At 53.2% G+C, this 16,125-nt stretch overlaps 1 protein-coding gene across 2 annotated transcripts in view; it reads left to right on the top strand.

The window, feature by feature from the left end:
- Positions 1–16,125, top strand: part of BCL11A (BCL11 transcription factor A) — a 62,761-nt gene that overhangs the window by 3,031 nt on the left and 43,605 nt on the right. Inside the window, exons 1-2 of one of the 2 annotated variants that reach the window (XM_076063341.1) lie at positions 1,333–6,835; positions 8,162–8,581. In XM_076063341.1, the coding sequence (XP_075919456.1) occupies positions 6,766–6,835; positions 8,162–8,581 (490 nt within the window). In that variant the 5' untranslated portion in view covers positions 1,333–6,765. Of the gene's footprint in view, positions 1–1,332; positions 6,836–8,161; positions 8,582–16,125 lie in introns of those variants that run through there. The other variant, XM_032948470.2, reaches the window with a different exon arrangement.

The raw sequence follows: 16,125 nt of genomic DNA, 5'->3' as shown, positions 1-16,125 counted from the left end.
TGAGACACGTGCGTCCTGTAGACCCGTGTCGATGTAGAGTGAGACACGTGCGTCCTGTAGACCCGTGTCGATGTAGAGTGAGACACGTGCGTCCTGTAGACCTCGTGTCGATGTAGAGTGAGACACGTGCGTCCTGTGGACCCGTGTCGATGTAGAGTGAGACACGTGCGTCCTCGTGTTGAGCTCATTGCACCTTGGCTGCGTTTGTCTGCGTGTTGAATTGTGTGGCCGAGTGATGCCACTTTTCAGCTCCGTGTAGCGGGTCGGGATTGTTGAATAGTGTCTGGCGATGGTGATGATGATTACGGTGGTAAAGGATGATCCAATTCATTGCACACCGCTTCTGATTTAAGTTCTTGAGATGTCTAAATTGTAAGACTGTGGTTAATAAAACACGTGTGTAGGTGCGCATATCGCGATGCGTTCCTAATCCATTTGTTCAATAAATTTGGCATAATTTGGCATTAATTCCCCAACGTGAAGTGGACATTATAACGACCCTAGATGTTTGCGAAACCAGTTCTGTTCATCAGAACCGATTTAATAAAAAAAAATACGTATGTGACCGCTTATTCGTATGCCGAAGCTAGTATTTACAAATTCCAATTGCGGCGCCTATGAAAATAAAATATAAATGAGATGAATATCGGTCGCTGGTGGTGGGATGGTGGGGTCGGTAGCCTGTGTCTCGCGAAATTGATTTCCCTCCTCTAAATCCACCGATGTGTCTGTGTCCAAGCCTCGTACTCTCACGCGCTCGCTCGCACGCACTCACGCGCACACTCACACACCGTTACACTCAAGCACTCACACGCACTCACGTACGGACATGTTGCGGACATGTACCACTCACAGACGCCGCGAGCTAGCTTTTGATACAAAAATAACAGATGGCAGATATATAACGGCTTTTATATTTGTTCGTTTCTGACATCGCAGCCTACCTAGCTCATTTATATATATAAAAAAACACCCAAGATCGGGCCCTTCTCGTCTGATCACGAAGTCCCAGCCCCGAATATCGAGGTGACGTGGACTGGATAAGGGATCATTGAACGCGGGCGACATTGCCCGCGCCGTGCACCATGATGGGTGAGGCGGTGCTCGTCTGGACGAGTTCGCCGGTGAGGAGTGCGGTGCGCTCATCACACTATGTGCAGCGCGCGGGCAGTGCGCTTCGACAGACGCCCCATCAGTGTCGGGCTTGGGGGGCGGGGGGCTCGTGAGGGGCTGTGTGCGTATATATGTGTGTGTATGTATATATGTGTGTGTGTGTGTCCGTGTGTCTGGTGCATCGAGGTTTTGGGGGGTGGGGGGGGCGATGAATTAACGGATGGTGGGGAAGGGAGTTGTGGGAGAGAGAGGTTGGGAGCATCAAACCGTGCAATGCTTATGGGTGACGATGATCGTGGTGGTGGTGACCATGATGAATTCACTGTTGGCCAGGTGAGGCACGTTAACCCGCGCGGCGCGCGAGTGAGCGCACGCGCCTGGGCTGAAGTCGGGTAACTCGGCTCCGCTAGGATCCCGATGCCCCCCCAAACCCTCAAACCTTACCGCCTTGGGCATCTCTCGCCCTTCTAGTTTAGCGCTCTCCTGCACTGGGTGCTGGCGCTGCAACTCGGCCCGCGCCATGCGGTTGGCACCGAGCCGGCCAGGTGCGCCGCCACGGTGCCCACCGCAGTGCCCATTCCGGTACCCACCGTGGTGCGGAGGAACTCGTGGCTCTGCTCCTGTGATTCACGGAACCGATGTTGATTGCCGTCGTCATTGTTGCCGCCACCGCCGCGGCATTGTTGAATTTCGCATTAACCCTTCACGCGGCCGCGTGGACGAGGAGGAGGCGTGTTCAGCAGACGTGTTCTACACACGCACGTGTGTCCACCGTGTTGCTAGTATACCTGTCTCGTTTACCGCAATGATTAGCCGTGCGCGTGTTATTGCAGTCGATTCCGCTGCGCAATTGAGTCCAGCAGAGCCCCTTCCTTGGAGCCTGGCGACAGCCTCGCGCGCACCCCTTCGTTACGTAACTTGATCGCGGGCAGCGTAGATTAATTAATTAATCAATTGGGAATGCCTCACCTGGCCCAACCGCAAGGCACTCACTTAACCCAGGATCAGCGATGCGATGTTTCATAACATTTTTCCCGCAGAGCGCTGCTCGGCGACGAACGCCCGGGCCACGCTCGCACCGATCCGGCGTCGCCTCTGGAGAAGATTAGTTTGCAGCGTGCTGCGGATGTTATATCCCCACTATTGATTAAAAGGAGTGCTTATTTGAAGTTGCGACTTTACACTTTGACCGTTTTTCGCTTGACCGTTTTAGCGAGTCCCGTGACGCGTCAGCATGTGAATGCGGTGCCTTTATTATTCCGTCGCACACATTATGCGGCAATCGTGTCGTGATCGCCGTCAAGAGACGCGAACAATATTTACGAACGCGCTTCTGGGCAATATGTGAACGACTTAAGTGGTGGCGGGGCTTAATGTATATATATATTTAACTGAACCCTGTGTCAAGTTAATTGGATGTAAATTTTGTTTTTCGCATTCGGCCCAATGTTTGCAATCCGCTTTGTGTGAGAGCGTGTGAGACTGCGTGGCCAACTCCGCGGAGTTTGAAGCTGCGAATCGCAGACAATTTTGCGGTAACTTTCCCCTCCCTTCTACAAATATGATTAATTAATGTAGCTCGGGATTAAATTACCGTTGAGCATAATGAAAAGTGCTGAGAGTAATGTCAGACATCCACGCGACCGCCAAGCGTTATGTACATACCATATGGTCAATTCACACCTCTGTTACTTTTTTAATTGCCTTGTGTGTTTTTTTTTCTGTCGTTGGAGCATCATCAAATATTCCAACTCATCAGCCTTAAAGTTAATTTTATGCACGGATTTGCATTCTGTCATGAATAAAAGAATTGCACACTTGGCGTAACATCTGACACGTACATTATTTAATTCTCAGGCTCTGGGCATGTTCTGAGCCCTCTGCTTGTTGTGTAGCGGCCCGGGCTATATTTCGTGCTCGTGTTGTCCGTACAGGGGGTGGCGGTGGATGTGCGTTGTGCGTATCAAAGAAGGAAGCCACTGGAATTAGATTTGCCGTCTTCAGATGTTTTGCTGTCTCAATGTCTCAAGACAGTGTGCAGTGTGTGCGGTGTGGTGTGTCTATGGGATCCTGTGTCTGGCTTGCTATGTGTGGTATGCTGTGTTGATGGTATGCAGTGTGCGTTATGTTGTGTTGACGGGGTCCTGTGTCTGGCTTGCTGTGTGTCGTGTGCTGTGCGGCGTGCTGTCTATATGGTATGCTCTGTGTGGTGTGCTGTGTTGATGGTGTGTCTGGTGTGCTGTGTTAATAGTATGCTGTGTGTGGTATGCTGTGTATAGTGTGTTGTGTTTATGGTGGGCTGTGTTTGCTGTGTTATGTGTGGTGGGCTGTTTTGTGTGTGGCATACTCTGGTGTGCTATGAGTGGTGTGTGTGTGTTGTATGCTATGATGTGCTGATTGTATGCTGTGTGTGGCGTAATATGTGTTGTGTGCTGTGCTGTATGTGGTATGCTACGTGTGGTGTGCTGTGAGTGGTGTGCTGCGTTGACTTTGTACTTTGTTAAGTGTGCTGTGCCGATGGTGCGCTGTGCCGAATGTGGGGGCAGTATTAACGGTGTACTGTGTGTGGTGTGCCGTGTGGATGGTGCGTCTCGTGTGCTATGCTTAATGTGGTGTGCACTGTTTATGTTGGGCTGTATGTTGCGTGCCGTGTGCTGTGTTTGGCATGGGGTGTGTGCTATGTGTGCCGTGCTATGTGTGGGTGTGCTGTGCTGATGTACTGCGTGTTGTGTGCCGTGTTGCCCAAGCGTCAAATCACTGCACCGTGTCCTTCGTTATTTTTCAGCGTCCGATTATTAGCGCCGTTTGGTCGGATTGCGCCATTTCATAGAGTTACGTTCCCGCTCAAAGTCGGTCTCCTTAAAGGTTTCAGTGCCGTCCCGGTCTCGTTAGCGGCGTTTTGACGGTGTTGGGCACGCCACCAGCTTGCGAGACACGCAGCGCGGCTCGCCGTTCGGCCCCGGCTTGCGAGCTCGTGACGAAAGCCAGGATCGCCGCCCCGTCTGTACCATCCGTGATCGCGCCATGGTCCCAGACGCAGGAAATTTGGCTCGCGCACCGTGAAATTCTCCACAGCTCCAGGTGTCGGCTCTCTCCCAAACTCAAGCCAGACGCCCCCCCCCCCGCACCCCCCCCCCCTTTCGCGGCACCGCTGTTGCCGACGGCGTTCTTAAAAACCAAAGTTATCCTTTCAATAAATCCCGCAAACGAGTTTCATCATGTAAGGCATCTCGCCGTCGCGCATTGATGATTTTGTCTCTCTCGCGAGGCGGCGGACGGTCATGGCGGCTCGCGAGAAAGCGTCGTCGCGGTGATGAAAGGGCCCCATTTCGGGGGTCCCTCGACTCCGAGCGTCCGGGGGGTCTCCGGCGCCCCGTGCCGCCCGGCGCGTGCTCCGTCAGAGGGCTGCGCGTGATTATGGAATCGCAAAACCGGCTACGTAATACGCTCCGTGGTGGCAAAAGAATTGTACGGATTATTTCAGGCCTCCTATTGCAAAAATTATTCTGGAGGTGTGGGAACTCTGCTCTTGACTCTTTGCGAGCAGCACATCCGTTAGGAAGTTTAGTTTTTCAGAATCATGCACACACGCATTGCCTTGGTTGCTCTGGTTCGGGAAGATCGCTCCAAGGTCAACGGATTGTCGTTTGTGTTTGAAATCTTGCAGCACTTCATGTCAGTGATGGTAGTCGTGTGTTGGGCTTGTGCATGCATATCTGCCTATGTGTGTGTCTGTGTGGGGAGCGGTGGCGCAGCGGTTAGCGTGCTGCGCCACGAACCTGCCGACCGGGGTTCGATTCCCGCTCATGGCCAACACCAGTGAAGATTATCTGAACCGGTTCTGGGCCTCCCCTAAGTCCACTCAGCCTCAAATAAGTTATTTGTGCGGTGTGTAAACATCGCCACTGGGGAGACAAAGGCGGTCGGGTGTGGTGCTGGCCATCCACCCTCTCATGTGCCGTGTCAGGCTTCATAGGTGCTCGCGAACAGCACTTGCCCCTACAGTCTGTAAAGGCTGTAGGGAGATCTTTGTCTTTGTGTACAAATGTGTGTACGTGTGTGCGCAAACCAATTTGTGTCATTCACAAAATTCTATCGACTTGAGTTTATAGATGCATACTTACTCGCAGAAACGTTTTTGGACGTGAATTTAATTAACATGCCTAAAATAAAAAAAAATAATGTCGAAATCAGAATTAAGGGACAAGCAAGAAATTCCCAATTTTTAAAAAATAAACTTGTAAAATCAGATCAGCTGACAATAAATGCGTAGATGAACATGCACACATCTCTCGATGTCGCACGCACACGCTTCCTATCTTCATACGATCTACGAGGGCTTCCAAACACATTCTTTCACAGCCATATGGCACGATTAATTTAATCGCCGCTGTTTAATGAATTCCAAGCAAATGAATAAAAAAAACGTTCCAAGCAAATGAATAAAAAAAATCCTGGGATTCGGACGAGTTTCGTCGGGAGCGCCGCACCGCCGCGGTGTGGTGCCCTCCTGCTGCGCCGTCGTCCTACCTGGAACTTTGTCGCTGTCTCTCTGCCGCTACCTGTGGTGCTGCGGAGAGCCGCCCGCCTCGTTACCCGTCGCTCCGTCGCTAAACCGTCGTCGGTCGTCTCGTCGGTCTTCTTCGCGTGCGGCGCCCGCGCTCGCCAGCGTCACGCGCGTGACGTCTGCCACTTTGGCCGCCGGGGCCTTGCTCGCGTGGCGGCCCAGAAGGAGCAGCGTGGGGGCACGCGTGAAGCTGTGGCCTCTTTGCAGGAGGTCCACCGCCGCGGTAATGTACGCACCGTGTAATAGCACCCAGTCACTTCCCTGTAATTAACTGTGCGAGAGCCCATTGAGGTTCATTATATTTTTCTTCTAAAGATATTCAGATAATTGCAGTTAGATATGAACTCGTTTTAAAATTGGCAGTTTAAATTCGGGAATTTAGCTGTAGGTATTTTATTTGAGCAGAGACACTGGCGCGACATTGCCTTGTCTACATCCTTGTGATTTGTGTCTGTTTATCTTAATTCACATGATCTGTCGTTTACCCTGAGATTGGCGAAATGTCGTTGGGCTTGCACCACCACGGCTGCATTTGTCATCTCTGTGTTTTCTCTCTTTCATATTATTCTGCCGCTATGATGTTTTCCCTCACGGAAACTGTAATCCTGATGCTGAACGTTTCCTAATTTATTTTCTTTTACGGAACCCCGGCGGGGGGAAAAATATATATATTAGCCGAGCTTTGACCTTACGCCCGCGACCAGAAAAAAAACCCACCCACAAAAACACGTAAACACAAAAACAGAACAGCTCCTCGGAACGGCGCTTGCATTCACTTGCGCCGCGGGACCGCGATCGCTGCAAGGGACTTCGTGGCGATGCGTGTGGAAGGGGCGCGAGCACAACGCGCGCCAGTGTCGAGCTATTTGTGGCTGAGCGTCTCACAAGGGCCGGAGCGGCGCTGGGGAGACACTGGGGAGGCTGGGAGGGAAGTCCGGGCTCCGTGGGTTCACGGTCGAGCGCTATCGCCGCCCGTGCTGACGCGTTATCGCACGTTCATTCTTTATTTTTCTTTTAACCCCCAGTCCTCAATCTTTAAGCTCTTCCCTTTCACTTGAGATGGAGCACAAATATAATTGTCATTTATGCGCGCGTGGTTTCAAGCCGGGGGAAGAATAAGTGTCAACGGATGCCGTGTCATTGATGGCGACGTAGGTGAGACCGGCAGGATTGAAACATCGCAGGGCCGCACTGGGGCACACGTTTCTAAAAACAAACTCACCATTGTATCGTTCCCACGGGTCAGTACGCCAGGGACAGTAGCTCGGGCCGTACGTTTCTCTTACGCACGCACGGACGCGTGTGCGTGCGAGTGCTGAGCCGCACAAAGAGCAAGGCCGCCCATAGCATTGGTGGTTGGAGCGTCCGCCCCTCGGTGGGAGTGCGCTGGTTTGTCGGTTCGAATGTTGCCCCTGGCCGGCGGCACAGCGGGGCACGGTCTGGCACGAAGTGGACGTCTCCGATGGCGGAGGCGCGCCTGCGGGTGCCATGGCCCAGCGGCCATGCACGGAATATTTGTCGCTGTTTAGGACGCGAATGTGGCGCTGTCGATGATGCCGATACCTGCGCTGGTCGCCATCAGGAGAACGGACCGGGGGTTTCTCCTATAACAACAACGCCTCCACGTCAGGCATAGCTGATGGAGAATCATCGGTGACAGATCGATGTTGATTATCTTTTGAAATAATAATCACGATAATAATTATCTGCAGCTCTTCGTCAATTGACTCCTGGACGAAGGCCTGCAAACGCCGTGTTGGTCATGGGGGTTCGTTAACCATACTTCACTCTGCTGGTCTGTTGTGTTGTGGTTACATTTGTATCGGTTTGGTCACCACATTCATAGCGTTGTTATGGAGGCTGAACATCCAATCATTCATTCATAGGCCAAAGCCTGACTTTGCAGCAGAGTAATTACCAGTAGTGTCGTCACATGCAGAGTCACACATTTCTGGGGCGTGCGACTTGATCATTTACTGAGCACTGATTACACCCCCCACGCTCTTCCATCCAGAGCCGGAGCAGGGGTTCGTTCAAAGCCAATTCACACCCTGCAGGTCAATTCAGACGGAGCGAAGCCACCCGTGTCTGGGTCTAACACCGCTCTTTACTTGTCTAGCATAACTCTGCTAATCTATTTGATTTTATTATAATTGTTGCTTGTGCCGTATTAGTCCGGCACGATCTGAGGAAAGAAGCCCAGGCGGCAGACCCTGGGTTTCTGCGGATGGTGCGACAGGGAGGGGCTAAAGATACATTTAGGAGTCTAACGTCCCATCACCCCGGCCGCTCGTCTTCACCGTCTCTTTTGTGCTGTTACAAATTTTTGACCGCATCGTTTGTCTGGTTGTATTTGCCCTGTTGGCCTAAACGTGACGACGCCAGCGTGTCGCTGGCGTCGATGACGTCCCCACGCTCGCGCGTCAGTGACGTCCACCCCCCCCCCGCGCGCTCGCGTTTCTCTCCCGTGTGCTTGCGCAGCCGAGCCCGAGCGCGTGGAGGCGCTCATGGGCGACGAGGAGGAGGAGGAGGATGACGACGAGGAAGACGACCGCGCGGCGGCGGCGGCCGAGGCCCAGGCGCCGGGCGGTGCGGGCGGCGCGTCCGAGCAGGACCTGCTCACGTGCGGGCAGTGCCAGCTCACTTTCCCGCTGGCCGACATCCTCCTCTTCATCCAGCACAAGCGCAAGGGCTGCGAGGCCTCGCTCTGCGCCGACAAGGGGCCCGGCGGCGGTGCCGGCGGCGGCGGCGTCGTCGCGGGTGCTCCGCGGGCCTCCCCGCCGGCGCATGCGCTGGTGCGGGCGCCCGTGGATATCGGCGTGCAGGTGTCGCCCGAGGACGACGACCTGGCTGCGGGGCACGCCAAAGGAGGCCCCGCCAAACGGGAAGGCCCGGCGCAAGGTGAGCGCGGCGCGGCCCCGCCCCCCCCAGCTACTAGACCCTCTGCCACCTCTGTCCCCCACGCCCTCTGCCCCCTCTGCCCCCCACGCGAGATCGGCGCTCACTCGCGACGTTTCGGAGCGGATTAGAGGTGGCGTGAATTTAGTTGGCGGTCCTGTTTCAGTGGCTGGAAATTCCTCGTTCCCGTGGTAGGGTCCAGTATCTTCAAAGAAAGACCATTTTGTTAACTTTCTGCAAAAGTGGTGGCATTAATTTTATTGGCCCTGAAGGGAAGACGGGATGAGTCGACGTCTACCCACGGTTTGAATTTACATTCTTTTGCATGTGAGACACACGCTGTGACGGCAGGGCCACCCTTGCGGATTAGCGATATTTACTTTTAAATAAATAATCTGCTCGCGTTTGACGCTCACCTGAAGGGACTCTGAGGTGGCCTGCAGAAGGCAGTACAGCAAGTAGGTTTCCCATAACACTTTAATCTCATCCCCTGCGATCCCCCGGGCACAGCACCCTCGATCAGAAATGTGGTAAAAAATCTCCGACGGTGGGTGCCCTCGGGAATTTCTTGAGACTCTGCTGAGGAATTCTGGGTAAATGAAGGAATATTTGTTTGGTTATTTTATCTGTCCATGACCTTGCCAAATCGGCCTTGGCGGGTAGAGCAGGAGCTTGCGTGCCACGGAGGGACGCGGCGTTCCCGCCTCGCGATCCGAAGCCACTGACGACCGTCGGGGCGCAGGGCACGAGGCGACTCGGTTCTCAGTCTGTGGTCGTTCGTGTCGCTCGTCATGGCCATGTCACGAAAAATCCTTTGAAAAAGATGCATATTTTTTTTCAAGCGATTTACAAAATGCTATAACGGTCGGAATTGCTGCTTTCGTGCGATTGTGCCAGTTTTGCAAATGGAGCCTTTGTGGTGTTGTTGCCGGAGAGATGGATTGCTTCACACCGTTTGGGTTTCTTTACTTGCCGCTCATTCTCAACGCCAGTGTTGGTGGCTGCGCTTCTCTTCCCGCTCGTATCGCCGCGGCATCGCGTCATCTTCACTGCTGATCGAGGCAAATGAAAGGGAACGTGTTTTGCCAACCAGGCCCGTTTGTCTTGATGTTAGCGGAAGGGCCGGGGCGGTGTGCCGGGCCGCCCAGGTGGGCCATGTAAGGGAGCGCTGACTTTGTCGCCACGATAGGACCCCCGGAAGGTTGTGAGTTAACGGACCTGGAGTCGCATCGGTGGAGTGTGTTGCTTGCAATCGGAAGGTTGAGTTCAAATCCTAGTCGGGGATCGACTCAGCAACTCATCTATTCCAGGTCGATACAATGGGCGCCACTTAGAGGCAACATTAAAAGTGGTTCCCTTTTGGAAAAACTCACCCCTAGCATAGGAATGTGGAGTTTCTACCAGCAGCTCAGTGCCATAAATATGGTAGGAGTGCCAGCGATTGAGTGGGAAACCACTCTGACTTTTTCGTGGTGAAGCATTGTGGGTAGGAGGGGCCTCCATCCCAATGGTCTTTGCCAGACTGTGCCATCGTGAGATGGCATAGTTCCCTCCACTGTGAGATGACATCGGCCACACACCTCTGTCAGGCCATAGCTGAGTGTGCTGCTCCAGGTTATACTGCTGCGTGGTGATGTGACAAAGATTCCTGCGTGTGGCATTCGACCAAAGCACAACCAGGGCCTCCTCAGTAAACAATCTGTGCGCACGCCATAAAATATTATTCTACGTATAATTTTGTAAATTTTGAAAAGGCACGACAATCTTTTGATATTTTACAATGCACCCAAGAACAGATAATGACATTTGTCTGCAGGCTGGTCCATGAACGCCAAACACGTTATGGCCTGGCTTTGCCCACGGTGTTGGGATCAGCCCGACGTTGCTTGGAAATCGATGCGGAGCGGGATTATACCGATCGATAGCGACGCGCATATGAGGAGCGCAGCCCGTGGGGGGTGGCGCGAGCGCCGTGCTAGGCAGCTGTCGCGTGGCCGCCGCCGACACCGCCTAGGAGCGAGCGTCACGTGGCACGCCCGTCCGCGGCCGCGCGTGCCTCGCCATCGCCGCCCCGCGAGGGTCCGTGGAGTCGATGGCGCCCGACCTCCGTTTCGCTCGGCACTGCTTCCCCGTGCGCGGCCTCCGAGCCTTGCCTCGTCAGGGGCCCGCTCGGCGAGGTCGTCGTCGTCGCCGTCGTCGTCGCCGTCGTCGCCGTGTGCGCCCGCGTGTCCGTGCCCCGTACGCCCGCGGTTGTTGTGCTCGATTCGAGGGTGAGGAGAGACGTTTCGTCCGTCACAAGATGACTAACGAACCCTGTTTTATAGGGCGCGCGTTTCCAGCGCGGTACGCGCGCGTGCTCGCCGCCCGCGCACGCCCGGGCCCAGCGCGCGGGTTACTCGCACGAGGTGTTTAAACGGCCCCTGTGACCTTCGTCTCAATGGTTGGTCACCCGTTACACACCGCGCCTCCTGCGTGGACACGCCGTTGTTGTTGCCGCACGCGAGGCCGTTGTTGGGCGATGTAAAGCCGCCAGAGAGGGATATGAAGAAACAAGGTCGTTCGCATTAGCCTTGGCTGCGACCTTAACCCGCAAGCTCCGGGCGGACGCGTTAAGCTACAGTACATGTGATACATTATTCCTGTGACACGTGAAGATGAATTGATTTCTCTATTATTGAACATTTATCTGTATTAAAAAAAAAATCGTATTTTTAAAATAATTTTATTTCTCTCTCACTCCATCTCTCTCTTTTCTCTCATTTTTTTTTTATAAAAGACTCGCTTATCCAAATAAACCGTTATAAGCCTCTGTCACTTTAAAGCCTGCCGCTTTGACAGATTTAATTTGATTTAGGTCTGTCCCTTTGAAAATCGCTAATGCTCTTGGCCTGGTCTGTAGTGGCAATGGCGGCCGCTTTGAATTTGATTGCATGCCTAATTTCCACGGCGCGCACAGCTGCCTCGGGGCCCCTTTCTCTCGCCGCTGACCTTGGTCACTGGGTTGAGCGGCCAGGGGCTCGCGCCGCCTTTGTCTCCTGGTCGCCTCGCGAGCCACGGACGCGCCGGCTTCCCAGGCACCGCGCCGGCGGAGAGGGGTGGAGAGCGCAGTCAGGGGGCGGCGTGGAACCAATTTGGACTTTTCCTTGCAAGAATAAATATACACGCACGCTCGCACGCTCGCGTATACGTGCCGTGTGTATACTCCGGCGCGTGTAACCATTTAGATGTCAGGTACAGCGCGGTTCTATCACGGGGCATAATGCGAACTACATCTGAATTTGACCCGATGAGTTGAATCCTCACGGATTCTATGCACGTGCAGTGTTCTTTACTGTAAATATAGTTTCTTGGAAGTTTAAGCGTTTCACGTATCCCAGAGTCTGTTCTACGAGCGTGCGTATGTGTGCGTGTGCATGGGTGTGAGTGCGAGGACACAACACAGCAGATGCTCGATGCGGACTCGCAAAACACCCCAACAACACCGGCACACGTGTACACACAGACACACACATGGGGGGTGTGTACACACATCACGACAGCCAGCGGCAGTATTTTAAGTCCTCCCGCTATCGAGTTACAGGTTGTGTGTAGTGTTGGGGGTATGTGTACAGGTTGTGTGTAGTGTTGGGGGTATGTGTACTGGTTGTGTGTAGTGTTGGGGGTATGTGTACTGGTTGTGTGTGTTGTTGGGGGTATGTGTACTGGTTGTGTGTAGTGTTGGGGGTATGTGTACTGGTTGTGTGTGTTGTTGGGGGTGTGTACTGGTTGTGTGTAGTGTTGGGGGAATGTGTACTGGTTGTGTGTGTTGTTGGGGGTATGTGTACTGGTTGTGTGTTGTTGGGGGTATGTGTACTGGTTGTGTGTAGTGTTGGGGGTATGTGTACTGGTTGTGTGTAGTGTTGGGGGTATGTGTACTGGTTGTGTGTAGTGTTGGGGGTATGTGTACAGGTTGTGTGTAGTGTTGGGGGTATGTGTACAGGTTGTGTGTTGTTGGGGGTATGTGTACAGGTTGTGTGTGTTTGTGGGGGTATGTGTACTGGTTGTGTAGTGTTGGGGGGTATGTGTACTGGTTGTGTAGTGTTGGGGGTATGTGTACAGGTTGTGTGTGTTGTTGGGGGTATGTGTACTGGTTGTGTGTAGTGTTGGGGGTATGTGTACTGGTTGTGTGTAGTGTTGGGGGTATGTGTACTGGTTGTGTGTTGATGGGGGTATGTATACAGGTTGTGTGTTATTGGGGGTATGTGTACTGGTTGTGTGTTGTTGGGGGTATGTGTACTGGTTGTGTGTTATTGGGGGTATGTGTACTGGTTGTGTGTTGTTGGGGGTATGTGTACTGGTTGTGTGTTGTTGGGGGTATGTGTACTGGTTGTGTGTTGTTGGGGGTATGTGTACTGGTTGTGTGTTGTTGGGGGTATGTGTACTGGTTGTGTGTAGTGTTGGGGGTATGTGTACTGGTTGTGTGTTGTTGGGGGTATGTGTACAGGTTGTGTGTTGTTGGGGGTATGTGTACAGGTTGTGTGTTATTGGGGGTATGTGTACTGGTTGTGTGTAGTGTTGGGGGTATGTGTACTGGTTGTGTGTAGTGTTGGGGGTATGTGTACTGGTTGTGTAGTGTTGGGGGTATGTGTACTGGTTGTGTAGTGTTGGGGGTATGTGTACTGGTTGTGTGTTGTTGGGGGTATGTGTACTGGTTGTGTGTTGTTGGGGGTATGTGTACAGGTTGTGTGTAGTGTTGGGGGTATGTGTACTGGTTGTGTAGTGTTGGGGGTATGTGTACTGGTTGTGTGTGTTGTTGGGGGTATGTGTACTGGTTGTGTGTAGTGTTGGGGGTATGTGTACTGGTTGTGTAGTGTTGGGGGTATGTGTACTGGTTGTGTGTGTTGTTGGGGGTATGTGTACTGGTTGTGTGTTGTTGGGGGTATGTGTACTGGTTGTGTGTTGTTGGGGGTATGTGTACAGGTTGTGTGTAGTGTTGGGGGTATGTGTACTGGTTGTGTGTAGTGTTGGGGGAATGTGTACTGGTTGTGTGTTGTTGGGGGTATGTGTACTGGTTGTGTGTTGTTGGGGGTATGTGTACTGGTTGTGTGTGTTGTTGGGGGTATGTGTACAGGTTGTGTGTAGTGTTGGGGGTATGTGTACTGGTTGTGTGTAGTGTTGGGGGTATGTGTACAGGTTGTGTGTAGTGTTGGGGGTATGTGTACTGGTTGTGTGTAGTGTTGGGGGTATGTGTACTGGTTGTGTGTTGTTGGGGGTATGTGTACAGGTTGTGTGTGTTGTTGGGGGTATGTGTACTGGTTGTGTGTTGTTGGGGGAATGTGTACTGGTTGTGTGTTGTTGGGGGTATGTGTACTGGTTGTGTGTTGTTGGGGGTATGTGTACTGGTTGTGTGTTGTTGGGGGTATGTGTACTGGTTGTGTGTCGTTGGGGGTATGTGTACTGGTTGTGTGTGTTGTTGGGGGTATGTGTACAGGTTGTGTGTTATTGGGGGTATGTGTACTGGTTGTGTGTTGTTGGGTGTATGTGTACAGGTTGTGTGTGTTGTTGGGTGTATGTGTACTGGTTGTGTGTTGTTGGGGGTATGTGTACAGGTTGTGTGTTGTTGGGGGTATGTGTACAGGTTGTGTGTAGTGTTGGGGTATGTGTACTGGTTGTGTGTAGTGTTGGGGGTATGTGTACTGGTTGTGTGTTGTTGGGGGTATGTGTACAGGTTGTGTGTTGTTGGGTGTATGTGTACTGGTTGTGTGTATTGTTGGGGGTATGTGTACTGGTTGTGTGTAGTGTTGTGGGTATGTGTACAGGTTGTGTGTTGTTGGGGGTATGTGTACAGGTTGTGTGTTGTTGGCGGTATGTGTACAGGTTGTGTGTTATTGGGGGTACAGCACAGCGAGATTGTCCAGGGACTGTCGCTCTCTCGTTTTTTTCGGAGTACCCCTTCCCTACCCCCCCGTGTCCCCTCCCCTCTCACCCCCACCCACCGCCACCCCCTCTAGAAATATACGAGCTGGTTTATTCACATTTAACTTTTTGGGCAGCCTTGCCAGCGAGCGGATTGTTACACGCGGCGCACGGCCATTGTCAAAACACCCCAAAATTGCCGTAATTAATGCCTTTTGTTTTTTTGAGACTGTCCAGGCACGCACGCACGCGGGGAATAATCAGATACCTCTCGCGGAATGTCAAAATCCGTCCCGTCTTTTTTTCTCCTTTCCCTTTCTTTATTTTCATTCTTTATTTCCATCTAGGCCGTAAATCCGCCGAGGCCCGGTCGTGGGTCGACCGGAGCGGCGAACGCGGCCGCCGCGGGCGAACGGCGTGGCCCCGACAACAACGGAAGCCAAATTTGGAAAGAAAATCTCGTCCAGCCCCGGTGCTTTCTTTTTTCTTTTCACTGTTAAATAACAACAACAAAACTCGTAAGAAAGACGCGGTTCAAGAGCGCAGGCCGGTTCAGGGTAGCCTTCTCCTTCCTACACCGCCCCTCCCTCCGTCCTCTCTTCCTCTGTCTCCCCTGATGAACACTGTCCCTCAAGCCATTTCTCTGCATCTCATCGATTGACGCAGGTGTTTAAACACTGTCTTCATTATGCGCCTGAGAGGGCCCTTTGGGCTTCTGGGGAAAAGGGACGTGGGGAGCGCATGCAGGGGTTGGCAGGAGGCACCGTGGGCTCGGTGAGGGTTCGTTTAGAAGATGGGGCCCCTCGTATCCCCTCTCCCCCTCCCACTCTCTCCATTTCAACATCGAGCCCCTGGCAAAGAGCCGTGCGTCACAGTTCTAGCCACAGGGTCCCTTCGGAGACGGAGCTCAGATGTGGTCCTCCTGATGTCTCACGTTCTGTATCACTCACGTCCGAAATTCGTGAGCTAGAAAAATCAATAATAATGTCACACTTGCGTCTTGACAACGGCACCGCCGCCATTCAAAACAACTCCGCTCTAAGGCCCTCGGTCGACTAATTCACTTGGATTTTTGCTCCCACGCATTTCATGAGGTTACGATTAAGTGATTGCGGCAGAAAAAAATACACAATGCCGCCACCGCCGCCATGACCCACTCAATCTACGCCATTTCGGCACAAACGAAAAAAAAGAAAAGGGCCCTCGTTCCTTCTCCACGCTCGTTGGCCTCCGGGCGAAGTGCGCGCAATCCCCGCGGAGGAAACGGCCGCAAACGTTTACGGTGGGGCAGCAGCGGGCGGCCGTAAAAGAGGCGTCCAAAGCCATCACCTCCGCGTGGCTGGCAGCAGCACGAGGCAGCCCGGGGCTCACGCGGCGCTGCCAAGCGTCGCGGCGAGCACTCGTGAAGCGCCGCCGGCCGTCGCGAAACCACCGCCGACCCTGGCCCGGCCAATGAAGCGCCCCGGCCACAGCGTTTCTTGGGGTGCTCGCCTCTGCGGCTCGGCAATTTGCCCAACCGGGCGCCGGGAGCTTGTGAGACGGCGATTGTAACGGACGAATGGAATAACAGCGGCACTTTGGCCGCAACAACAACAACGACGACGACAGCGGTGGACGAATTCGCGTAGAGACAACGCGGGGCAAAGAGAGAG

This window comes from Petromyzon marinus, chromosome 6 (assembly GCF_048934315.1).
Source record: "Petromyzon marinus isolate PM22_M1 ecotype Great Lakes invasive population chromosome 6, UKy_Petmar_22M1.pri1.0, whole genome shotgun sequence".
Lineage (NCBI taxonomy): Eukaryota > Metazoa > Chordata > Hyperoartia > Petromyzontiformes > Petromyzontidae > Petromyzon > Petromyzon marinus.
Note: the sequence above shows the minus strand (reverse complement) of the source record. Positions and strands in the feature narration are given on the sequence as shown.